We start from the raw sequence: 27,044 nt of genomic DNA on the forward strand, positions 1-27,044 counted from the left end.
ACAATCCCTATTGCTTTTAAGATGGAAGGCGAGTGGCTGCCCAGGGCCCTCTTACTTTTGACTTACTTTTCAATCTGTTCCTCATACATTTGCTTCTGTGTTTCTATTTCCTTTCGCAGCTTCTGGACCATCCTCTGCAAAGATTCAAGTTCCTCTTCTCCAGAGTTATTTCTCCCAGGCCCGGTTTCAGAGTTTAAGCTGGCAAGAGCATCACTCTTGGAGTCACAGGCCTGGGATGATAGTGTACCGGCTTCATCCCCAGGGGACCCCGGCTGCGTGGGGACGTTATCGTAGGTGGAAGTCCGCTGGGAGTCGAGAAACTGTGGCACACCTTGAGACATCGTTCTCCTGTGCCCGTCCCCTGCCTTCCCCTCCGAAGAAGACCAGAACTCATTTTTAAAGATCTCTGCTTTGCAGCTGTTGGCACCTTGCAAAGCTGATGTCAAGAAGCATTTCCGGTTAGGGAGCGTCTGAGTCCTTTTTCGTGACTGCAGCTTCCAATCTCCTGGCTTTTCCCTGGATGCTTTGTCTTCCAGACACCCATCACTTGGCCGTTGTCCAGTGGGGCTGGTTGCATCTGAGTCGCTGGCCTAGAAGAAAGTGACCACGGATGTTACATGGGTTTTTCCCACACGTGTCACGTTCCCAAGATAAGGATTAGAGACTTGAAAGAAAGTATCTCCTGGCCACACACCTATGAAACTCAATTAGAAGACAATCTCCTAATTTGTCACATTAGTTGATTATCTGTGTGGCATTTTTCCAAAAGGATATTATACTTGAAGGAACTCATGCTCTAGAGGTAAACTGCTGACTAAAATCAATGGTTTGCTTGTGGTAAGGGGCCCTAAACTAGGATTCTTTTATAACCTTAGAATGGGGGGGAGGGGGGCTTTTCTAACTATGGCCCAAATACAGAAGCCATATAAGAATAATTTGATAAATTCAACCCACATGTGTTTCCATGACCCACAAAATTAAAAATAAAACAAAGAAACCACCACATGCTAAATCAAAGAAGAAATGACAAACTGACAAACATATTTGCAATGTATATCACAGACAACAGGCTACTCTCCGTAATGCATAAAGTTCATAAAAATTGAGAAGAAAAAGACTAATATAAATATGGGCAAAGAGCAAGATCAGAGATTTCATGGAGGAAAAATGCAACATAAAAAAATGTTTGAACACTCTTATAACAGGAAAAACTCAAACTGAAATGAAAATTACTGAAATATTAGTTCTCATCTAACAGATGGGCAATCCTCCAAAATCTGACAACACACTCTGCTGGCGAAACTATAGGGAAATAGGTTATTTCATGCATTGCTGGTGGAAGTGCAAAATGGTACAACCACTGTTTAACAATTTTAATCAAAATTACCTATGACAAATCTATTTACCCTCTGACTCAGCAATCATACTTCTGGGAATTTATCCCAGAAATACATTTGCCTGAGCACAAAATGAAGTATGGTCAAGGTTATTCATTGCCTCCTTGCTTGTAGTACAAAGGAGTAAAAGAAACCTGTTCATCTATAGAGGTTGGCTGAGTAGATCACGGTACATGCACGGGATGGAACACCATACATCTGCCAGAAACTTGAGGTTGTATGAGGTACTGCCTATGTATTGACATGGAAAGGTCTCCAGGGTATCTGTTAAACAGAAAAATTCAAGATACACAATAGTGTGTGTGTGTGTGTGTGTGTGTGTGTGTGGAGAGGGAGAGAGTGAGCATGTTATGCTTTGTGTAAAAAGGGAGGTAAATAACAATTTACACTCATATCTGCTTATATTTGCATAAAGGAACACTGGAAGGATAAAAAAGAAACTGATAAAGGCAGGGAAAAATAAAGTGGGTGAAGACAGCAGAGGGAGCAGGAGTTCTAAACATATCTCTTTTGTTTTGACTTTCTTGAGTGATGCGTATATATTTTTAGATTAAATTAAAAAGATTGAGCCCTAAAATGAGAGAATCAGGTCTCAAGCTGTCTGTCTGATGCTTCTAGCTCATCACCTGCTTTGGCAACCCCACCTGGAATCAGAAGGACCTGGGTCCTGAGGTGCAAACTAGATCTAAGTCCCACTCTACCATTCTACTGCTGTCATCTTGGGACAGCTGGTCAACCTCCCTGAGCCTCAGTGCCTCATCTATAAAATGTGGATGATAAATTCTGCCCTACAAAGTAACGGTGAGGACTCCAGATGTGATCTATTTAAGGTTCCCAGCACACTGCCTGTCCATTGCTGCCCGTACCGTTACAATAAATAAAGAAACCTGTCAAATGAGTACAACACTGGCTACTCTCAAGGATGTCTAGGATGATTTCATTATATGACGTATAAACATTTCTAAATATTAATTTGATTTTAGAGTATTAGTAAATGCACTGTGTCCAGGCAGGCATCACCCAAGAAAAATCACAACTACCACCATCTTTTTTCCAATACATTCTTTTTTTTTTTTTTTTCAGTATGCAGGCCTCTCACTGTCGTGGCCTCTCCCGTTGCGGAGCACAGGCTCCGGACGTGCAGGCTCAGTGGCCATGGCTCACGGGCCCAGCTGCTCCACGGCATGTGGGATCTTCCCGGACTGGGGCACGAACCCGTGTCCCCTGCATCGGCAGGCGGACTCCCAACCACTGCACCACCAGGGAAGCCCTCCAATACATTCTTAATCATCCTCGGGATTAACAGTAGGCAACTGACATTCCCTGGCAAACTGGAAATTTTACATTCATTCCTTGACCACACATAAAGAATTAAGCTGCTATATAAAGTTCACACGTTCTTTTAAAAAATATTTGCCTCTATAAATACGTTAAAATATTTGAGCTTTGTAAATTATTGGCCTAAATAGTCTAAATTTCAGAGTCTGCAGAGTTTTTTGACATTGTGAACGTGAGCCCCAACCCTTCAGTACAAATGAGGGGGTTGACATTGCTGAGACAGCTTATCAGGGAATGAGAAATATTACACAAACACATCACATACTCTGAGAAAGGAATCACGTTTCATGGCTTAGCAGGAAACCGTTCTCTCTGGACTTTCACCCGGAATTTTCAACAACTCTCACTAGAACATTAACACTGCGATATGTAGTTTCCCCATCGAAATTCCCTGGACTGAGCTTAAAAGGGTTTAGAGTGGGCTTTAGTGAGGACTCCCATTGCTTAGTCACTGGGGGATGGGCACACATGTCACCAATCCCACCTCCAGGATACCAACTAGAAACTAGATTTTGAAAGAGGCCAGGCTTTCAAGATTCATTCAAATGGGTCTATATCAGCTGTGCCCACTGCCACAGCATCACCCAGGACTCCCTAAATCGCCACTCCAGAGCAGCTCTTACATGGAATGACCTGGACTGAAGGAAGAGTCGGATGGAAGGAGGAAGGCTCTCTGCACCTTACCATGTTACTGACGCTGTCTGTCCTAGAAATTGGAGGGTCCTCAGTGGCATCCCAGCCCACAGAGCTTCGCGCCACTGGAGGTTTCTTGGGGTCATTTTTGGGGGCAGGGGGTGACAAGGGTGCATCCTTGGATTTGGGAAAGAGGATTTCATGGTCTCTGATCATCATGGTCATCACTCTTTGGATTTGAGGAGTCCCTGAAAGAAAGAAGAAAGAGATTTGTAGTGCTGGACTATGGGGCAGAGGGCAGGTGGTCCTCAAGGTTCTCCACCCATGAGATGTCTGTCTCTAAACTTGACTCTAAAACCACATGGCCCCAAAGGACCTCATTTGCTCCTCACAGGATCCTTCTTAATTGCTTGGGGTAGGAGATTGTGGTGAATGGGATGGGACAGAAGAAGAAATATGGCAGTGGGGTGAAAGAGGGTTATTTTCGGCCAACAGTCCTCTGGATCAGTCTTTGATCAGGTTATAGGCAATACGACAGGAAAGAAAATGAATACATCTTTCTCTCTTGATGTGACCCTCAATATGACATCTGATTTCTTATTGCATGCATAGAGGACGCATACCAGGCATACTGCCTCCCCCAAACCATGGCAGACATCAGTACTCTGTGTCAGGACTCTTGTTCACTGAACCAAGACACTACCTCAGAAGTCTCTTCAGCGCAGCTTAACAAGTAACCTCTTTGGGAGTTGTCTTATAAAATCACACTTGTTTGCTCTCTCTGGCTAAGGATGTTTAAAAGTACTAAAAGACTAAGAAACACTAACTAACTGTTCTCGTGCTAGCCTATCGTACTGTGTGATGATTGGTAAATCTCTAACCTCTCTGCTCTGCTGTGACCTGGAAAATGAACATAATTCCTGCCTGCTTATTTCACAGGGCTATTTTACAACTCAGACAAGATGATCAACGGAAAATGCTTGGCAAATTGCAGAGCAATTTGGTAGCAATGTCACTGTCTTTACTTCCTCTGCCCCTACATTCACCACAGGACCAGCGTACCTCTCATGATCACAGCAGGGTCTTCGACCTTCGACCTGATGAGATTCACACCAATCACAGTAGCCAGATTGTCCACACTCATCTTGTTAACGCCACAGTTCAGCTGGATTTCATGGAGAAACCTGTGGGCAACCAGGAAATCCCAGAGTAGGAAATAGGAAGTTGCCACAAGGAAGCACTTCCAGGTACCCACAGGATCCCAGAGGTGGGTCTCAACTCTACTTCTGGTCCCAGGAATGGGACCAGTCTGCTCTGACTACAAGGATTTAGCTTCCCCCTGAAAGAGTCAAGATCAAGGAAGAAGAGACACACGCAACCCAGCTGCTGATGGTGGCACTGGGGCCAGGGGTGGGTGAGGAGTCACATCAGCAGGAGGCAGGGTCCAGTTCAGGGAGCTAAGAGGAGACAAGAGGACTGAAATGGGTGTTTGACTCTCCCTGGTCCTGACTTTACAGGCTTCTCTCCCAGGCTCTCAGCACCTATCCCAGCAGAGTCTCCGGAGAAGAAAACTTCATCGTGGGAAGATCTCAGACATGGGAATTCATGGTGCCTCCCTGCTCTCATCCTCAGGTTACAACACCAAGCGTCTCAAATTCTCAGCAAGTGCTCAAAAACTAACACTGAATTTTTGCTGTAATCCTACCTATTTGAGGAATGAAGCTCTCAGATTCACTATTTTAAAAACCTGAAAAGATCAGAAAAAAACACTTCTAAATATTGTCTCTCAAAACCATTTTTAAGTGGATCGGCCGAAGCAACATAAAATTCCAAATACAGAGAAATTATCAAATAAGTGGCAGGGGAGGGGTGTCCAAATAAGGAAACATTATGGAATATTACGGAGTCATGTATAATCCTACTTTGTGACATAGGAGAATGCTCACAATACATTTAGCCAAAAGAAGCAGGATACAAGCATATATGTATATATATTTTATTAAAAATATATTTCTAATTTGGTATAAAAATTGTTTCCCTATAGGGCTTCCCTGGTGGCGCAGTGGTTGAGAGTCCGCCTGCTGATGCAGGGGACACGGGTTCGTGCCCCGGTCCGGGAAGATCCCACATGCTGCAGAGCGGCTGGGCCCGTGAGCCATGGCCACTGAGCCTGCACATCCGGAGCCTGTGCTCCACAACTGGAGAGACCACAACAGTGAGAGGCCCGCGTACCGCAAAAAAAAAAAAAAAAAAAAATTGTTTCCCTATATTTATATTGATGCATGTGATCATCTATCACAGAGACAAAAACATTCAGAAGGAAACACACTCAAATATTAACAGTGACTTTTTCGGGGTGAGGGGATTCGGGGAAATTTTCATTTATTTACAGTATTTCATATTCTCCTAGTTTCCGTATCAAGCATGTAACTCTTTTATCATCTGGAAACTACAAAAAATTATATAAAAAAAATAAAAGTAGGGCTTCCCTGGTGACACAGTGGTTAAGAATCCGCCTACCAAGGCAGGGCACACAGGTTTGAGCCCTGGTCCGGGAAGATCCCACATGCTGCAGAGCAACTAAGCCCGTGCACCACAACTACTGAGCCTGTGCTCTAGAGCCCACGAGCCACAACTACTGAAGCCCATGCGCCTAGAGCCTGTGCTCCACAGCAAGAGAAGCCACAGTAATGAGAAGCCCGCGTACCGCAACTAGAGAAAGCCCACGTACAGCAACAAAGACCTAAAGCAGCCAAAAATAAATAAATTAAATAAATAAATTAAAAAAAAATAAAGATAACTTTCAGCTACGTCTGACATGGAGATCCAGGCTCCCAACTCAGCCAGATCTGGGTCAATCCACATGCTATGTGTTGCCACAGAGACAGCACATAGCAGGTCCGTCCTCAGCAAGGGAATTAAGAAAGGTGGCCTGGGATGAATGTCTCTGGGGTGCTAAGTTATGGTCCAGAGACAGGAAGATGGGAGATAATTGTAGAAATATTATAAGGATTCTGGGTTCTAATGCCTGTCCCAGGACTCTGGGCAGCACTGGGGCAGGCTTGAAGAAGGAAGCATGTTTCTTTTTTATGCTGATTAGTTTTCCGGGATCCTTTCAATTGTCTTGGGGACACAGGAAACTACCTCAGTGCTATGTGAATAGAGTTGACCTTCCAGAGGTTTGGAACAGAATCTCTTAAGTTCACAGAGTTACTCTTTCCTCCTCTAACTGGGGAATTCATTCTGGTGTGGCTGAAAGTTATGGAACTGATACCAGGTGCCTCTTACCTGCAGATGTAGCTCAGGAGGCTATAGTTGTCTCGAGGAAGGATGGAGAGCTGCTTCATCAACTCCTGCTGAGCCTGGGAAGAGATTTTTAATGCCAGTAGAAGAGCCTGCTCACTTGCCAGCAATGGGACCCTGGAGCATAACTGGTGTATCTCTGCAGAAGCAACACTTTGGCAGTCACTCCTGTTCCCATAGTTGTGTGTGTGTGTGTGTGTGTGTGTGTGTGTGTTTTAACATCTTTATTGGAGTGTAATTGCTTTACAATGGTGTGTTAGTTTCTGCTGTATAACAAAGTGAATCAGCTATACATATACATATATCCTCATATCTCTTCCCTCTTGCGTCTCCCTCCCTCCCACCCTCCCTATCCCACCCTTCTAGTGGGTCACAAAGCATCGGGCTGATCTCTCTGTGCTATGGGGCTGCTTCCCACTAGCTATCTACCTAACGTTTGGTAGTTTATATATGTCTACGCCACTCTCTCACTTCGTCCCAGCTTACCCTTCCCCCTCCCTGTGTCCTCAAGTCCATTCTCTATGTCTGCGTCTTTATTCCTGTCCTGCCCCTAGGTTCTTCAGAGCCAATTTTTGTTTGTTTTTTTTTAGATTCCATATATATGTGATAGCATACGGTATTTGTTTTTCTCTTTCTGACTTACTTCACTCTGTATGACAGTCTCTAGGTCCATCCACCTCACTACAAATAACTCAATATTGTTTCTTTTTATGGTTGAGTAATATTCCACTGTATATATGTGCCACATCTTCTTTATCCATTCATCTGTCGATGGACCCTTAGGTTGCTTCTATGTCCTGGCTATTGGAAATAGAGCTGCAATGAACATTTTGGTACATGACCCTTTTTGAATTATGCTTTTCTCAGGGTATGTGCCTAGTAGTGGGATTGCTGGGTCGTTTGGTAGCTCTATTTTTAGTTTTTTAAGGAACCTCCATACTGTTCTCCATAGTGGCTGTATCAATGTACATTCCCACCAACAGTGCAAGAGGGTTCCCTTTTCTCCACACCCTCTCCAGCATTTATTGTTTCCAGATTTTTTGATGATGGCCATTCTGACTGGTGTGAGATGATATCTCATTGTAGTTTTGATTTGCATTTCTCTAATGATTAGTGATGTTGAGCATCCTTTCATGTGTTTGTTGGCAATCCGTATGTCTTCTTTGGAGAAATGTCTATTTAGGTCTTCTGCCCATTTTTGGATTGGGTTGTTTCTTTTATTGATATTGAGCTGCATGAGCTGCTTGTATATTTTGGATATTAATCCTCTGTCAGTTTCTTCATTTGCAAATATTTTCTCCCATTCTGAGGGTTGTCTTTTCGTCTTGTTTATGGTTTCCTTTGCTGTGCAAAAGCTTTTAAGTTTCATTAGGTCCCATTTGTTTATTTTTATAAAACTTCTAATTTTGAAATCACTATAAATCCACAGGAAGTTGCAAGAATAGCCTGGAGAGGTTCACTGTTTTTTTGTACCTTGTATTTTTTTATTCATCTGCGATTATGTCCTCCTCCCTGCCTCAGAGCTACTCTAAGGCAAGAACTATTTGATAACCATACTCCCAATAACTGTTTGCTTAATAAATGCTTGAGCTGTAACTCTCCAATAAAGAATTTGACCAGAACCAAATGCCCCCCAAGTCACTTTAAAAGTATTGTGAAAAGGAGGATGTTTCTGAGAACTGAGGTTTCATGCGATATGGTTTTGCTGGGAGCTGCTAGAACCCAGGGACAGCTGACCAAGCTGGAAGGCAGGTGAGAGGTCCGAAGGTTATAGCTTCATGATGACACTGAATGTTAGAGACAGCCCTACAAGGAATGCAAGTGCCAGGAAGAGGAAGGACAGTGAATTTTCTTTGTTCTTTTTGCTCGCAGTGCCTATAGTGTCTGCAGTCACCATCTACAACATCATGAGTGTGAAAGTGCACCAGTGCACATGAGACACACAGGCTCTCCTCAAACCTGAGCAGCTCCTCCAGGAGAAAATGCACCCTATGGCGTGTCGGCCTGCATGCAGTGACTTGGTGAAGCCCCACTGGATCTAGAATGCCTGCTTCACACTGATTCCCTCCTCTTCAGTTTAGTCAAGTAAATTCTTTGCAAAGGTTGCTTTAGACTCACGCCTCCCAGTGATTGCCTCTGCCACGTTTTCACCCATGAGAGAGGCTGTGATCCCTCACCCTGTCCAGATCTGTGTTACCATGGATTAGAAACTCTCAAATATGTTGAGATCGAGAAAAGTTGGGAGAAGCAGATCTAAATCAAGGAAGTTCAGGGGTGGGAGTTTGCTTGTCAGAACTGCATCCACGGACCTCCTTTCCTTTCCCTGAAGCTGTGGGGCAAGACATCACCTGAAGCATTCATCTTTTAGCCAACTTTTAAACCTTATTCCATAAAATTGTATTACTTTTGCAAAGGTGAGCTGATATGCCTGTATAAATTAAGACTTTCCATATCCTATTTTAACCCCCCCAAAATTCATAAATCATACACAAAATATCCTAAAATCAGATCATGCAACCTAATTTTTGTGTTGGGAAATAGCTACAAAGGCTATAGTGTACTAGTTGCATCCTTATTGTGCTCTTTCTTTCCTCATGCTAAAATATAAAACCACCTTTTTTCTTGTACCAGGATCTACTTAATTTGTGCGTCTCCTCCCTCTGAATCAGGATGGAAGTTCTCACAGCTGTATTTTCTTCCAGGGCTAGGGCACTATCTCTTCAATGATTTTATATATATATATATACATATATATATATATACACACACACATATATATATACACACACATATGTGTGTGTATGTGTGTATATATATACTTTTTCTGGGAGCATACTATATAATAAATTCTGAAGTAGAGCAGAGACTAAACATCCCCTTGAATCAATCATTTTAAAATGTCACTCACTTGTGACACATATCCCATGGTCCCCAAAACAATCCTGATATTATGAAATGTGTCTAAGTTTGTGCCGTCTAATACAACAGCAACTTGACACATGTGACTATTATAAAATAAAATAAAATTAGAAATTTGGCTCCTCAGTTGTGCCAGCCACATTTCAAGTGCCTAGTGGCCACGTATAACTAGTGGTTACTACATTGGACAGCGCAGTTAGGTAAGAGTTCCATCATTGTAGAAAGTTCTCTTGGGCTAAGTAAATAAATTGAGTCTCACAGAAGATGCATCATTTGCTAAATGGCAAAATCAAAGTGAAATTCATTGCAAGTTTTTCTGTGCACCACTTTGCCAGAGAGAACTTTTAACATAGTAGTGCTAAACACTAACCTCCCCCAAATGGGCAGTTAGACCCCTTTATTAGCTGCGTAACAAATGCATTCATGGGCCATTTAGTTTTGCAAATCTTGGTTAAAAACCATAATGGTTTTATTGTTGTCAGTCAGGTTTTCTTTTGCTGGTTGGCTAGCTTATTGTCAGTCAGATTTCCTCTTACTGGTTGGTTAGTTTTTTTAACATGTTGACTATAAGGGCTTTAAGGAAACAATTTACATAAGGATCAAAATTCCTGCTGATGAGGAGCTACATGATGCTGCAGATGGGGACTGCAGACCCTACAGGCAGCTGCAGCTGAAAGGAACCAAGAAAAGCTCTGTCCTTCCTCTCCCTGGCACATGTGTTTCTTGTATACCCATGCGTGACACGCATGGTCATCACAGATCTAGAACATTTGGACCTCTCACCTGCCCTCCAGGTGGGTCAGTCTGTCTTTTTGTCCCAGCGGGTCTTAGCAAGGCCATATTGCTTGAAACCCTTCTCAGAAGCATCCTCATTCTCTTACTAATTTTAGAGTGACTTCGGGGTATTTAATGATAGTCCAGTAATTTGTTGGAGTGCAACATCCCATAAAGGCTGTCACCATGATTGGATTCATTGGACTTTTGTTGCTGAGAGTTCCAGTTTGACAAAGTATCTCACCAAAAGTTATGGGGTTCACCCTTGACCCACTGTTGCTTGCCTACCAGAATAGTGTTCAGTAACCCTCACCTTCTGAAGCAGGACAACTAACTCTATTGAGATACAAACCTTTCCCTCATCTGCATTCATGAGCTGCCCACAGAGCAGGAAACCCTCATACTGGCTCCAGGGGACTACTGGCTCTGGGAGGTCTCGGAGGTAGAGCTTCAGCAGGGAGGCTACCGTGTGCACATCTGTATCTCTGGAAAAAAACAAACAATGTTTTTTGAAAACAAAACTCCAGAACTCTCCTCACCTCCCCCTTGGTGATCCACTGAATAAGATCCCAGCTTCCAAAAAGAAATTTTGCAGAGGAGTAGAGTCTGATAAAGATGTATCTGACCAAAATATTTTTGCAACTCCCCCTTCTGGAATAATAACCCCCAAGACCTTTTCCTTTATCTCTTCTACCTAACTGCCTCAAAGATAAGTTTAAGGTCTACTCTTCCAATAAGCCTGTTAAACTATTCTAGTCTTCATTGCTTTCTTCTTTCTCCAAGTCACTTAGTACAATTGAGCATTCTCTACTTAGTCTCTAGTTTTTCATGTGGTAACTCCTTATAGCTATGACCCATTGATCTCTTTAGTCTATCAGAGAGCTTAAAGTAGGTCTGGGATTCATTCACATATTCACACAATCATTTATTCAACCAATGTGTTGAGAGAACCTACTAGGTGCAAGACACTATGTCAGGCACTGGGGTTTCAGCACTGAACCTGAGGGACACACAAGATCCCTGTCCTCATGGAGTGACAGAGCTATGCAGACTCAAATGTTACCAAGTCATATACATGTTACCAGCCAAGCCTGGCCCATCACCTTTATTTGTACAGCCTGTGAGCTAAGAATGGATCTAACATTTTCAAATGGTTGGGGAAAAAACTCAAAAGGAGAATATTTCATGGCACGTGAAAATCATGTGGAATTTGAATTTCAGCATCCATAAATAAAGTGTTATAGGAACATAGCCATGCTCATGCATTTTTGTATTGTCTTTGGCTGAATTCTGGTATAAGAACAGAGTTGAGTAGCTGCAGCAGAGACTGTCTGGTCTGCAAAGCCTAAATATTTCATATGTGGCCCTTTAAGAAAAGTCTGCTGATCCCTGGTTTATGGAGCTATTGTGTTTATTCCGCAGCTCTATAAGAGAAAATGAGTCTGAATATACCATATACTTGAAACTCATTAGTGAAAAATATTTATTCCATATCAAGAAAAACTGGTCATGCACCCCAATGTTCATAGCAGCACTATTTACAATAACGAAGACATGGAAGCAACCTAAATGTCCATCGACAGATGAATGGATAAAGAAGATGTGGTATGTATACACAGTGGAATATTACTCAGCCATAAAAAAGAGTGAAATAATGCCATTTGCAGCAACATGGATAGACCTAGAGATGATCATACTAAGTAAAGTAAGTCAGACAGAGAAAGACAAATATCATACGATATCACTTATATGTGGAACCTTAAAAAAATTTGATACAAATGAACTTACTAACAAAACAGAAATAGACTCACAGACATAGAAAACAAACATGGTTACCAAGGAGGAAAGGGGGGTGGAGGGATAAATGGGAATTTGGGATTAACAGATGCACAATACTATATATAAAATAGCTAAACAACAAAGACCTACTGTATAGCACAGGGAACAATAGTCAATATCTTGTAATAGCCTACAATGGAAAAGAATCTGAAAAGGAATACATATATATATATATATATATATATATATATATACACACACACATATTTATATAAATTAATCACTTTGCTATACACCTGAAACTTTGTAAATCAACTATACTTCAATAAAAAAAGAAAGAAAGAAAAAGAAAAACTGGTATCTGTAAGAGACACTCCCAGTAGTATTTTGAAAAGCTGTGATGGGGCAAGAGGTCCAGCTGATCTGAGTGGCTCTTGGGCTTCAGCAATGGGGACATAGAAGCGGCTGGGCTGGGTGGGATCACATCCTGGAGGAGAGCCGGGAGGGGTGGAGTTGCGCAGGAGAAGAAGGCAGGCATCTGAGGCCTCAGAAACCAGAACATCAAGGCTTGACTGTGGAGCTCTCTATCTTGACGTTTCATGTAAATGTTTTCTTTTTGGTTTTTGACAGCCAGTGGTTGGAACTGTCTTCTGGAAAGGTTCCCCACTTTGCAGCCTGTGAACTCTGCCTCCAAAGGAGAACTTGAGCTGGCACAGAGCCCTGCCTCTGCTCCACTGCTGCCCTCAGGAAATCGGGGGTGGAGACCATTCACTTAAGGTGGGGATTCTGGAAAAGCCTTCCCTGCTGAGTCACTGCCTAAAAATACCTTGGCAAAGCCCTCTCGTCAAAAGGCAGGAGAAGTTCCCCAGAAAATGGTAGGACAGCAGCCAGCTGACACTTTGCAGGAGCAGCATTCTCCTAAGTCCTAAAATCTCCTTTGTCCCAAATCTTCTGCATCACAGTCCACCCGGTGGGCTTCATCAGAGTCCAGGGTCTCAGGTTCGATTGAAGTCTCTTCCTCACCCCACATCCTCTAATCCCACTCGGCTAATGTCCCAGCAATCCCTCTAGGCCTCACTCCCTGTCCTTTTCCAGAAGGCCACGGTCTTTTGCTAGGACTCTGCCAGCCCCTTTCTGGCCTCTTGGCTCCTCAACTCCATTCTCCAATGCACTGTCCATCACTGGCACAGCCCCCGACACTCAAAACATACCCACAGAACAAGTATGGAAAACCAAGAATTGGAAATGAGAAAAACAGTATAGATGATACATCAAGAGCCAGAAACTTTTGAAGAGAAACAGCAATAAAAAAAGACAAACTTTATAGATAGTTCAATCAGGAGAAACTAATAGCCAACATTAGAAAAGAGAAAGGGGGTGTAACCACACATATAGGAATGATACTTCAAAATTATCATCAGAAAACACAGTTAGCCATCTAAGTCATCATAGAATATTGCAAACCACAGAAAACTTCGCAATTCATTTTGCCAGGGGAAGATGATGCTGCTTGGTCTGGGGCTAAGTCCTCACGCTTGTTTATTGTCTCAGCATAAGTGTCATTTTGGGGGGGGGGCATTCTAAATCCAGCAGACCATGTCAAAAGCCTCCTGTTGAAATGAAAAATGATGAAAAAATGGAATGAAATGAAAAATAGATGGTATTCATACCATCTATTTTTCATTTTTTGGCATTTAACACAATGGAAATTCTACAGTTATGTCTTTACATTTTTGGTTTAATGTTTGTGCCCCCATTGTAACAGAGCTGGATCAGATGTCATGCTTATAATCTAAGTTTCCAGCATGATTTTTCCTGAGTCTGCTTTTCCTCCAACCTAATTGAACATCCCTATATGAGGTTATATGAACTTCTGAGTTCAATGCCTGACCCGTCAGAGATCAGCCAGGGCCTCTCAGGTGGTCCGCCTACTCTTCCCTTGTAGCACTGACCTTATAATGTGGCATGTATGTCATTTTCTCACAGAAATATAGGTACGGGAAGTGTATTGTGTATTGGCAGTATCCATCCCAGTAGATGGATATCCATCCCATACTGTTTATATGTTTAATGAGCACCAAATACATCCAGTAGAATCTACCTAGTAAGAGCGCCTTTGTTTTTCTTCATTCTAGCGAGGCAATTTCGGGGATCTCTGGTGGAACTGCATACATGACCCGTGTAGAGGATCTAGGTGAGCACCCACACGGGTCACGTGGACACGAGAGTCATCCCTGGGAGGACTCCAAAGAGCCAGAGGCCATCCTTCCTATTACTGGATGTGTAAACTCTTTCCCTCAGTTCTAGAGGGTGGAGCTATCATGACAAGGTGTGGTAACTCTCTTCCCTCCAGCCCCAAATATTTCACAGAATCAAAGACTCCAAGTCTACCACCCAGGCTGACTTTACAGATGCAGAAGCTCAAGGCTTGGGCAGGTGTTCGGCAATCCCCACCATCACCTCTAGTCCTCCTGGCTGACTGTTCTCATTGCCTTCGCAACAACCCACCTGTATTTTTTGATCAACATAAAGCTAGTTAAAACCATAAAAAGAAAAGTGAATATAAAGGTAGTGAACTTGATTGAATAGGTGCCTGATAATGAAATGTGATTTATGGTCCTGCTGAAAGCTCTGTAAATTTGATGCCCCTAACCTGCTCTAGTTCCAGTAACATCTTCACCTGTTGCTTTCCTGATACAATACAGCACCTTGATAAATTAACCTATTGCATGCCAAGGGCAGCAAAGACAGACATATGGTGATCCAAACTAAGACAGTGGCTTTGAGAATGGAGAGCAGCAGACGGGTCTCGGCGATGCTTCCGAGGGAGGGTGGGCATCGTTGGTGACTGGAGTGGGAGCTGAGGGAGAGGGAGGGTGAGACGTTCCACACAGCATCACACTTAGCTGTTCACGATTTTCCCAGAATCAGCCCGAGTCCTCTATCGTAAATAAGCTCTTGGGGGGATTTCAGCCTTTGGAAACTGGAAGAGTTCAGGCCCGTCTCAATGAATCCTGTTTTATGGGCTGCCGATTTGGAAACAAGAGTGGTTCCTTCTTGCCAGCAGGACAAGCGCGTGCAGGCAACTGGGGCAAATATTGCACAACAGACAGAAAGTATACAATGTCGGGTGGCGGTCGTACCTGCTGAGCAGGGCAGAGAAGGAAACCTTGGCAGGGTGGCTGCAGCAGCAGGGGCGGGAGGGGGATGGTGGAAGAAATGTCATTGCGTCTGGAATGCCCCAAACAGGACTGGGCAACCTCCACAGAGGAGATTGGGAGAACGCCAAGATGTCGGTATGCACCCCCTCCCAAAGGGTTCAGAACCAAGTTCAGAGTTGCACGGAACTGTGGTCGCCCAAGTTAACAAGAAGTCCTGGCTCTGGCCGTTTCTGGAAAGCTGAGGAAGACCAGGGAGCCCTTGGATAGGGACATGGTGCCTTATCCACCACCCAGAGTAAGTACAGGCAGCTCAGCAATTCTCCACCCCTCATCCGCTCCGAAGTGCATGCCTTGAGCTAAGTCCCATCTTGCTCCGTTGGTCCACCCTTCCCCTCCCACCATATCCTAAACACCTCTTGACCGCCCTGCAAGGCCCCAGTTCTAGTTCCATCATCTCTCACCTAAATGATCAGAATATTCCTCTAACTGTGTTCCAGGCTCCCAAATTCTGAGTTGCAAGCAAAACAAAAGGTTCTTTCTGTTGCAAACCAGGGCTTTTGGAAGCATCTGTCCGAGTCCCATAGCTCAACTGGTAGAAAGAGGTCCTCTCGGCCGAGCAGGGCACAGGAGAGGCGAGGCGAGGACGGCATACCTGTCAAAGGAGGGCCGCTCCCCTGCGTCGAAAGCATCTCTCAGCTGCTTCACCAGGTTGTCCTGCCCAGGCAGTCGGAAGATGCCCTCTTCGTTCAGGCCGTGCTCCAGGATGAACTCGGCACACTTCTCCACCAGGATGGGCACCAGGTGGGGGCCGAATTTCTGCTCATAGGCCACGGTCTCATCCAAGCGCTGGCCGAACACCGCTGGGAAGAGAAAAAAGCAGAGCCTGCCCGTCACTCTGACTTCCCTTGGAGGAACTGATAGGTCAAAGTGCTTTGTCTATGTCTTGATTGTCTAAACAAACCACAGAAGACAAATCACACAGAATATTTCCTGGGGCTATAAACTGGGGGAGGTCCACTTGAAGCAGTCTGTCAGTCTTTTTCTGTTTGTCCACATTTATCATATTTAAAATAACAACTCGCTTTTAATGAGTGCTTGTTTTGTGCTAGGAATCATGCTGAATGTGTACACCTTTGTGTACACCATGCTGAATGTGTACACCAGATTCTCATTTAATCTGGACAGGAATCCCATGAGATGTTGATATCATTGTGCCCGCCTTCCGATGAAAGAGACTGAGCCTTAGAGGTGCTAATGAACTTGCCAGAGGTCAGGGGCCAGCACACAGGACCGTCAGAATTCAAGCCCAGGTAGTAAACTCAAGAGAAGCAATTGAATTCTGCTTGTGTCATGCAGCTTTAAGGCATAATAGTCTATCATGCGGATGTCTCATACTGTATTAAACCATTGCGGCATTTTAAATAATTTACGTTGTTTACCGGGCTCTACTATTATGAGCATGGCCACAGCGAACATGGCCACCCCCCCTAGCAGAATTCCTGGAATGTATATAGTGCAATGTATAATTCCCAATTAATTGATTAATTAACATTTGGATGGATGAACCTAGGCTCTTCCTTCTTTTGGACTATTTCCTTGGGGCATTCTACATTCCCACATGTAGAATTCCTAGTTTAAGTGGTTTGAACATTTTAATGACTACAGTATGCAAATTGCTTTCTAAAAATATTTTTCCAAATTACACTGCCTTCAGTGTAATTCCCTCCCTCCCTCCCTCCCTCCCTTCAGCATGTGTGGACCATCTCCACTGAGCCCTGTCAGCACTTGGCTCTATAATTTCCCCACCCCAGCAGTGTAACAAGGTTTGTTTATAAATCAGGACACTGGTTGGCTGGGCCCCATAGGGCCCCAGGGCCCCATGCCTTTGTGTCCTGGAGATTCAGAAGACAGTCATGGTTTCAGCTCTGTCCTGCCTGGTTTTCTCTCTGGCATAATTAGGGCTCTGTTACACTGACCACTCCAGTCGCTAGGACACTGCTCCCAAAGCCCTTTGGTTTCCCCCATGATTCTCTCTGGTTGGTCCCCTTTATCCAGTCTCTAATTAACGCGGATGCCACATGTAAAGAGCTGCAGCGATCTCTCTGGAATCCACCGTGTCCTCCCCGCTTCCCACTGCCCTAGGCCAGGCTGGACTCCTCTCTCACCTCCCCCTGCTGTGGTCTCCTCTCCTGTAATTGTTCAAAACCCTCCTGCTATTTAAACAACTGGTCTACCTGAGCACGTTTGTCCTTGTTTTTAATAGTCACCCACTTCTTCCCCCATTGCCACAGCAGCGATTTTCAAATTCCCCCTTCAAAACTCCAGGGGTTCCTCAGAGGCCCCTCAGATGCTGAGAGGTGAGAGCATTTCGGAGGAGCTGAGCACGTGGGCCTCCCTCCTCCCTCCTCCCAACCTGACCTGCTGGGTTGTTGTCTGTTTTACTTACAGCATTCCAGTCAGACTGTTTGCTTAAATATTTCTGTGGCTAAAATTTGAAAACCAGGTTGGCATTTGTACTGGCTCCTACCTACCTTTCTGCCTGATCTGACACTTCAACCTGATGATCTCAAAGCCCACAGTGCTCTCTAGTCCTCATGCCCTTGCTGAGGCAGTCTGTTTATCTCTCCCTTCCCTGTCTACTAAGATTCTATGTGTTCCTTGGCCTGACTCAGTATCATCACCTCTGCCAAGTTTTCCCTGACCCAGCCCGAGGGGCTCCATTGCCACTCTGTGCGCCTGTATCCCTTCTGTAATACCCCAATCCCTTTTCCACTGTGCTATTGTCATTTGTAAGTACTGTGCCCTCTGCAAGACTGTAGGCTTCCTGAGGCCGGGAGTATGGGGAGGGGTCTCTTGTTATTATCTTGTTTAGCATGGGGCCTGGGCTCCGTAGACAGTCAACCAGTTTTGCTGAATGATGAATGATGTCATCTTTAAGCAAGTGCTTTCCGTGATTCATGACAATTTGGGCATTTCTATAGTTTAAACAATAGTAGGGACCCCATCAGTAAATGAATCCAGCTTCACACTAACATCTACTGAGTGCCCTGCATGTGTTAACAGCAGGTCACGTGAAATGGGTTATACAGAAAAGGAGGGACTGTAAGATGTGGTTCTCACTTTCAATTAGCTTACTACCAAGTTATGAAAATGAAAGGACTCCATGCAAAATAATGAGAAACAGTTAGAGGATGTGAGGAACTATACAGCCTTAGGTTTCTGCTTTCACCAAACTGGAAGGAAATGATTAAAATGATCTGACTCAAAACACAGACGAGGAGACATTTGTAAAATTCCCTTTGAGGGGTCCAGGGAGGGCACCCCAAAGGGAGAAGCAGATGTGTTTCAGAGCAGTTGAAACTTGGGCTCAAGGAGCCCATTGGATGCCCATGGAGAAGGATACCGTCATGGAGACGTCAGAGCTATCAAACATGATCTCCAACTCTGAGGTCCCAAGGCAGACGATCTGGAATCAAGTTCCTTCTTCCAGCCCTCTGCACAGCCAGCCCACCAGCTTTTCTCCTCAACCGAGTCTCTCAGCCGTGTCCTGTGTTCATCTTCTCTTCCTCCCATGTCCACAGTCAGGCCTTTCAATGTCATTCTCCTCAAGACACTCATTTTCCAACATTCCTTTTCCGTCCAGCATCTCCACCACCCCCTCCATGCCTTTCTCAGGCCGCAGACGTACAGAGCATACCGATCTCCACAAGACCTTCAGTCCAAATCTTCACCACGCAATCCCCTCCCCTCTGCCTCAGCAGGTGACCTTGTCTCCTCCTTCGCTTATCTCCCCAAATGAAGGGCATCATGAGAGAGCCCCCTGGTCTCCAGTCTCTGCCTCTCCTATCCTTCCTCCTCTGTCCGTCTGTCTGTCCTCTCTCAGGGGAAGAAAAGTACCCTGTGCTTTCCTCTAAGATGATGTTTCTTGAACTGTGGGTTCCATCCTTTTCACCTCTCCTAGGTCTTCACTCCTCTTTTATATCTTAGATTGAAAGAGCATGTGAGTCTAAATCTTTACCAATTTATTAAAGAATCATCTCCCACCCCTGCTCTCATGCCATCAACTAATACCTGCCTTTCTTCTCTTCACCAATATGCTCATAGAAAAACATGTCTACCTCTGGAGGGAGTCATCCACCCTCATAGCCTCTACTGTTTCCCTTGTTATTCATGTAAACTCTCAATCCATCTCAACCTTGTTTCACAAGCTGCATCTTCCCATCCAATCTGCTCACTAAGATTTCTCGTGCCCTCCTAATGGCCAGATCAGACCTATGTTCATTCCACACTCTACTGGTCTTCTCTGAAGACTCTGTGGTATTGATTCTCCTTCCTTCCCCAAGACTTTCTTCTTATGTGGCTGTGAAACAGTCCACCCTCATTCTAGTCTCATCTCTCTGCAGGCTGCTCTACAGGCTCCAGTACTTGCCCTTCCTCCACCTGCCCCTTCAGTGTGTCATCTCCTAGCATTCTGACTCCGACTTCTCCTCACTCTAGATGTTATCCTTGCGAAAGTCCATGCATTTGGATATCACCTATAAACTGACACATAAATCCGCATACCTGGTCCAATCTCTCTCTCTATATCATCTCTATCTCCCTCATTTCTTTCTGTCCCTCTTCTGTGCCTATAAGCCCAACATCTGATGGCAGCTCTCCCACTGTCTTCTCCAATCTCACTCTCATCCCGTCCCCAACTCTCCCATATCACTGCTTCTCCTACACACTTCCCCACAGGCAATGGCCTTCAATCAATCAAGCAGTCAAGCAGCACGCATTCTCCTAGACCTTGAGAGTACAAAGCCATTAACGCAAGGTACCCGCCCTCAACTAATCCAGTTAGCAAAAGTGTGAGCATTCGAAGTATCTGCAACAACCCTCCTTCCTTCTTAACAGATCAGGACCTTTTAAATCCCCTTTAAACTCTTTCTCTTCTCTATCCTCGCTCGTACTGTCCACATTATTGTAATGGTTTCTTTTGCAGTTCTTTTTCTTGCGAATTCCTTCCACTGCAACTCATGAAATCATTTGGCAAATATAGACTGAGCGTCTGCTGTGGACCAGCTTCTTTGGTAGCTGGAGATTATGATAGAAAGAAGGAAAAACAGTCTTTCTCTTAAAAACTCTGGAGTGAAGGGGCTTCCCTGGTGGCACAGTGGTTGAGAGTCCGTCTGCCGATGCGGGGGACACGGGTTCGTGCCCCGGTCCGGGAAGATCCCACATGTCGCGGAGCGGCTGGGCCCGTGAGCCATGGCCGCTGAGCCTGCGCGTCCGGAGCCTGTGCTCCGCAACAGGAGAGGCCACAACAGTGAGAGGCCTGCGTACCGCAAAAAACAAAAACAGAAAATCTCTGGAGTGAAAGCCCTCCCTCCTGCCCACCTGGAAACCTGATTCTCCTGCAGCCTGAATTCAAACACCTTCTTCTAAGAGGGAACCGGTTACTCCCTCTGCTGTGCTCATGGCGTTCCCTGTGCATACCTCATCGCTTCTCGTGTCCCTTTATGATGATTTAGTTAAGCATCTCTCTTCCACTGGACTGTGGGCTCCTCAGAGGCAGACAGCCTGCCTGGCTCACCATCTATTTTTACCTCCTGGCACAGAACCTGCCACACGACAGACTCGTCCTCAAAGTGATGTTACCTGCTATCTTCCATTCCTCCTGTTGCCCATCTCTCCTCTCCTAAATGTACTCTTCTCAGCACTTCCTCAAACTTGGGCTTGTCAAAGAAATCAATGGCCTCTACGTTTCTAAAATCCAGGGTCAAATTCTTAGTCTTTATCTGAACTGCTCCATCAGCAACATGTGACCCAGCAAATCACCCCTCCTTCTTGAGACAATTTCCCACGTGACTTTTGGTTCTCCATTTATTTGTTTGGCCTCTCGTTCCCTGCCTCCTTCGATGATTCCTGCTTCCTCCCTGTCCTCTAAAGGTTGCAGTGTCTCAGGCCTTTCCTTCTGCGTCTGCGTCTACTTCATAATCTCATGGCTTTAAATATCACCCATATGTCAAAGGTTCCAAACTTTCCATCTCCAGCCTAGAAATCAGTCCAAGTTATTCTTACCAAGAAATGACCACGACCTGCTCTAGAGACATCAGGACCCACAGGTCCCTTCTAACGTGAGAGAAAGGGCATCCTTGTTTGTTCAGTTTGTCTAGGTCAGGGTTGGTCACTTTTCATCTCACATCGCATATGATGAACTCCATATCCCTGGAACTCCAAAGACCCAATCGTGAGTTCTGCCTACTGCTGACTTGTGGATCCTAATTGCTACCCTTTGATCCTGGGTGGACATGAAAGAGCCTAAATATAAGGGAATAATAGATGAACCCAAAAAATCCAGGGCAACTAGGGAAGGGACCAGTGATGGAGGAAGACGGCAGACAGGTACTCAACGACCATTTCCCACCCCAAGGATTCCGAGAGGTGAAACCCAGCTCCCCCTTCTGTGCCAAGCCCTCCTAGCTTGCACTCAGTCCTTCAGGGAACTAGTGCCCTACTACCCTTTTTAACCTCTGCCGGCCACGCATCCACCCGGAACTGCTCATCGCTTTGGACCCGTCACCCTTAACAGACGCATTTCCACCTAAACAGGTACAAATCTTAATTAATTATAATATGTAATCTAATTATTAATACATTTAATTAATTAAGCTAATTTATGACAGACTACCCTAAAAGCTTTCACGTGTGCTCTCATTTAGTCCTCATAAGAACCCTACAGTTGTTCCATTTCATAGATGAGAAAACTGAGACTCAGATTAGGAATCTGTCCAAGGTCATATTTGCCCTGTGATTCTAAAATCAGTACTTTAATCCTTCTTGTTTAAACTCAGTGGAATAAAATTGTCTAGGTGAAATTTCAGACAGCAGCAAGGCTCAAGGGAAGAGAGAGAGGGGTGAGCTGCGCCGTTTCTACTCACAAACCATCCTCCATTCTTTACTTCTTAAGCCCTCTCCCCAGATTTGCTGGAAAACCCCAGAACACTGTGTTGGTTCCGGTAAGCAAAAGTAGAAAGAGTAGCTGTCACCTCCCTTTAATATAGCTCCTACTTCATCATCGCTCCAACACTCCTGGATTCAGGACAAGAGCCCCTCCCACCCCACCTCCAGTCCGGCGCAGGTCACCGAGAGCCCACCCTGCCCCTCTCCTCCTTCTCCCCACTGGCCCCGTCCCCAGAGACTCAGTCCCAGGAGCATCCCCCTCTCAGACGGGAGAGGGAAGGGGAGCTGGGCGAAGTGTCTTTTCGTGGAAGAATTGAATCACAAAATAGGAAAGAAATACCTTTCTTTTGGAGCTTGGGGGTTTTCTTCCTGAAATTCCAGCAAAAGGGCAGTGCCAGGGCAGGAAAGCCACAGCCCAGTTCCCACCGCGGCATCCTGGGAATATGAGGCATGGCGGGGGCCGAGGAATCGTACTTTCTGCTGGGCCAGGCTCAGACCTTCCCTCCTCCCCAAGCTGCAAGAACCATCCCCTCTTGCTTCCAGATCAACACATGCTTGTCAATACTGCTCAGGTTCTGATTCCGGCACTGAAACCATGGGATGTGTCGGCACCTGCCCCGGCCCTCCCTTCCTCCTTCCCACACTGCTTCTCCTCCCCACTCACCTTTATACACACGACTCTTGGCTTTTAAAGAGTGAACATAAAGCTGTCAAGGCCCCCGCAATAAAAATAAGTACCTCCTTTTACTTAGCAGCGAATTGTCAACTGCCATTCAAGGAATACCAGGGACGTGGGTTAAAAAAAAAAGAAAAATCCCACACACAGCCCTTACCAACATCGCTCCATATATCAAAGCCTCTGGCAGGAACACAGGATTTCACTTAGCGCTGATGAAGCCAGCCTACCCTTCCCTGGAAGTGACAGAGTTGCATGTGGCTCAGTGGAGCGTTCAGAGAGAAGAATCTTGGAGGTGGGTTGCCGGGTAAAATGAGATGATTTCCCCCCTCCCATTGAGAAGATTCAGCAAAGAGTGCAGCAGGCCAACTAGACATGCCCAGGAGACTTGAAATGGACTCTCAGCGTTGTGGGCAGGATAGGCAGGGGCAGGGAAGGACTGCCAGGAAGGGTCCTGGGCAGTGGGATGCTGCCAACCAAGTTCACCCTTCCACGTGCTCCTAGGAAAGGAGGACTCATCTTTGACGCCACAGTCTCCTTCCATGTCAAATTCACTCCCGTGTCCTGGCAATGCTACCACAGAAACAAGCAAGCCTGTTTACTTCTCTCCACCTCCACCACCCCCACCCTCATCCAAGCCACTTTAGGATGAAGACCCACATCTTTAACATCGCTATCTCCACTGTTCTCACCTTCCTCTCACTCCAGAGCCCATTCTCCTTTCTGCCACAGGACCTTTGCACATGCTATTCCTCTGACTGGGACACTGCTCCTCTTCCCCCTTCTCTGCCTAGCTGGCCTCTACTGGCCTTTCAGATAGAAGCTTAATCATCACTAGTTCAGGGACGCCTTCCCTGAACTTCTTAACAAAGACATTCTTTTTCCCCTACATAGCATCATGAGTTTTTTCTTCATGGTACTTTTCGCCGTTGTAATTTTATGGTTTTCCTTGGGGTTTTTGTTTCCTTTCTGTGTCTTCTGCTAGACTGTGATCTCCTTGAAAGTAGAGACTTTGTCTTTTCTTTTTTTCTCTCTTCTTCTCTCTCTCATTGTTGTACTCCCAGTGCTGGTGCCGTGCTTGGCACGTGACACATGCTCAAGAAATATTTGTTGAGTAAATGAATTAACTAAGTATCCGTCTGGTGTTAGGATCTCAGGGGAAGGGAGGTGAGGGAATTATTGAAAATAAATAAAAATCATCCCTCGTAATGTCCCATTTAGCCACAGAGAAAAAGCAGGACACATGAGGTAACAGTGAATCACAGAGACCACACTCCCACAGGTTACGCTGGGCTGTGGGTTGTGAAATCTTGCTCTGAAGGCTGCAGAGACCTAAAGAAATGAGAGGGAGAAAGGGAACCTGAGGCATAGAACAATTCCATATTTATATGATCCATACCTAGTGCTGGCAAACACACAAAGACGCTTAAACCATGCGACCTGCCCCAGGGTCTTTCAACCTGCTTGGGTGGAGCAGAATTATGCATAATTTAGTGCCGTGCTTCTGCGCCCAGTGATGGCCCAGGGAAAACTCCAGAGGCCATCCTCCAGAGGAAGAAGGCAAAGCAGGTCCCGACTGAGTAACAATTAGCAGGGTGGCTGCCAGCCTCCTGGGGATGGGATGGAGACCAGGTTTCAATGCGGAGATCCAGGGAAGGCAGAGCCCCCTTACTAAAAGGAGGAGGTGGTTTGGAGAAAGTGGGCAGCTGGGAGCCTGGGAACAAGTCACCTGAAGTTGAGGTGTGATCACCTCCCTTCCCTTTCTCCTACGTAATTCGGGACAACCTAGAACTGCATCCAGAATTTCTGGGAAAAAATTAATCTAACCTTTCCAGCTGGGCCCTTAAGAAAAGGTAGGAAAAGAAAGAAAGAAAGAAAAAAAAAAAAGGGAGTGAGAGAGAGAGAGATAAATTGGCTGTCTAGGAAGGAAAAGGCTGGAACACCCAGATGCACCAAAGAGCTGCTCTCCAAGGTGCAATATTGTGATTTATAATAATAAATATTTTTTCGTCTTCCACCCACTTCCTGGCACAGAGTTCCTAAAACTCTTCAAATTTCCTGTGATGAGAGCGATAAAGTATCTTTCGTTACGTTAAAGAGGTAATTTTTGGATCCCAGCTAAGGATGGGGGCTGGTTGCCGGGGGAACCAACCATGTGATTATTGGTTTGGAACTTTCAGTCCCACCCACCAGGGAGGGGAGAGGGGCTGGTGATTGAGTTCAATCGCCAATGGCCAATGATTTAATCAATCGTGCCTACGTACTAAAGCCTCCAGAAAAGCCCAAAAGGATGTGTTCAGAGAGCTTCCGGGTTGGTGAACCCAAGGAGGTGCAGGTAGAATGGCGCTGGGAGAGGGCATGGAAGCTCCGTGCCTGTTCCCCGTACCTTCTCTATGCGTCTCTTCTATCTGGTTGTTCCAGAGCTTTGTTCTACTATAATAAGCCAGTAATCTAGTAAGTAAACCGGTTTCCTCTGTTCTGTGAGCTACTCTAGCAAATTATTTGAACCCAAGGAGGGGGTTGTGGAACTTCCTGTCTGTAGCTGGTTGGTTAGATGCACAGGGTACAATCTGGACTTGCCATAGGCATATGAGGGCAGTTTTGTAGGACTGAGCCATTAACCTGTGAAATCTGAAGCTGTCTCCAGGTAGACAGCATCAAAATTGAGTTAAATTGTAGAACACCGAGCTGGTGTCCAAGAATTGCTTAGACGTGTGGGGAGCCCTCCCCCTCTCCCCAACACGCACCCACTGGAATTGGTCCCAGAATCAAATCGGACAACATAAGAGACATGTCCAGAGTCAGCTCAGATGCAGGAGGAGCTGCGGGGAAGAAGTTAGGTATGCCACGGGAAACATGTGGACCCTCTCTCCCATCAGGGGAGCCAGAAAAGGAGTCGGGGCAGGAAGAAGCCTCAGCTCTGCAGAATTGGCATGAGAATGACTTGGTGGGGAAGGGGTTCAATGTGAAACGGGACGATCAGGGGAAGGCTCACTGAAGTGAAGTTTGAGCAAAGACCTGAGGAAAGCAAGGGACCAAGTCGTGCAGCACCCTGGGGAAGGAGGGTTCCAGACAGAGGAAGCAGCTAGTGCAAGGGCCGTGAGGCAGCAGTGTACCTAGGGTGTTTGGGGAAGAGCAAGGAGGCTGGTGAAGCTGGAGTGAAATGGGCACTGGAGAGGGTTCTCGAAAACAAGGTCAGAGAGCTTATGGGGGTGGGGGCAGATTGTGTGTGGAGTCATTATAAGGAGTCCGACTTTTCCTCTGAGAGAGAAAGGAAGCTATTAGACAGTGATGAGCAGAGAAGGGTCTTGAGATGACAGGTTTAATAGGTTCACTCTTCTCTCTGTTGAAAACAGAATAGAAGAAGGCGAGCCTGGAAGCGTGGAGAGAGTTTGGAGACCACTGCTGCAACTCGAACAAGGCAGTCTGGCGCCTCAACCAGGATGGCAAGTAACAAAGGTGGTGAGAAGTGGGTAGGTTCTGGGTGGGAAAAGTCATAGAAAGTTTCATGAAGAGCTGCAAAGAGACAGCAGCAACATACCTCAGTGACTTTCCAGAGTGTGAGGGGGCACACCCTGCCGATCTAGTAGACCCAGATCAGAGGCACTTGAAAAGGCGAAAGAGGGCTCCCCAGGGGCAGGAGCCGCAGCCCTGCCCCTCGACGGCTGGGTCCCTTGGACAAATCGTTTACTTCCTCAGGTCTGAAGTTTCCTGACTTACAAACAGGAAGAGCAAATGTCTGACTTGTCCCAAGACCACAGACTGGACTCTGCTGTCTTAAAATGCCTTCTCCTCCTGAGATCTCTGATTTTGGTTCAATCTGAGATGCCACATCAAATCCAAACCTTGTTCTTTGAATACATAAATAGTGCTGGACTCTTATTTCTCCTCCCTTGGACTTTCCTCTGCCTACAGGACTTACGCTTGACTTGCTTCTGACGGTGGTGGCCTCCAAGTGGGGTGAGGGAGAAATCCCCATGTGGGTTATGACCGTTGCAGCGGTTCACCCTGACAAGGCTGAGCAGAGCACCACACGGGGCATAGATGCCGGTCACAGTGCCTCCACAGCATTTTTATTTATTTTTTTGCGGTACGCGGGCTTCTCGCTGTTGTGGCCTC

General features: G+C 45.6%; 1 protein-coding gene across 2 annotated transcripts in view; it reads right to left on the reverse strand.

Moving 5' to 3' along the window:
* ARHGAP25 (Rho GTPase activating protein 25) overlaps window positions 1–27,044 on the reverse strand; it is an 87,802-nt gene that overhangs the window by 4,541 nt on the left and 56,217 nt on the right. For both annotated transcript variants that reach the window (XM_079940817.1, XM_079940818.1), the window contains 6 exons: window positions 15,957–16,164; window positions 10,717–10,849; window positions 6,657–6,730; window positions 4,431–4,552; window positions 3,420–3,616; window positions 67–590 (listed from right to left, as the gene is read on the reverse strand). In XM_079940817.1, coding sequence (XP_079796943.1) covers window positions 67–590; window positions 3,420–3,616; window positions 4,431–4,552; window positions 6,657–6,730; window positions 10,717–10,849; window positions 15,957–16,164 — 1,258 coding nt within the window. The remainder of the gene's footprint in view (window positions 1–66; window positions 591–3,419; window positions 3,617–4,430; window positions 4,553–6,656; window positions 6,731–10,716; window positions 10,850–15,956; window positions 16,165–27,044) is intronic.

Source organism: Stenella coeruleoalba (genome assembly GCF_951394435.1).
Source record: "Stenella coeruleoalba genome assembly, chromosome: 13".
Classification (NCBI taxonomy): Eukaryota; Metazoa; Chordata; class Mammalia; order Artiodactyla; family Delphinidae; genus Stenella; species Stenella coeruleoalba.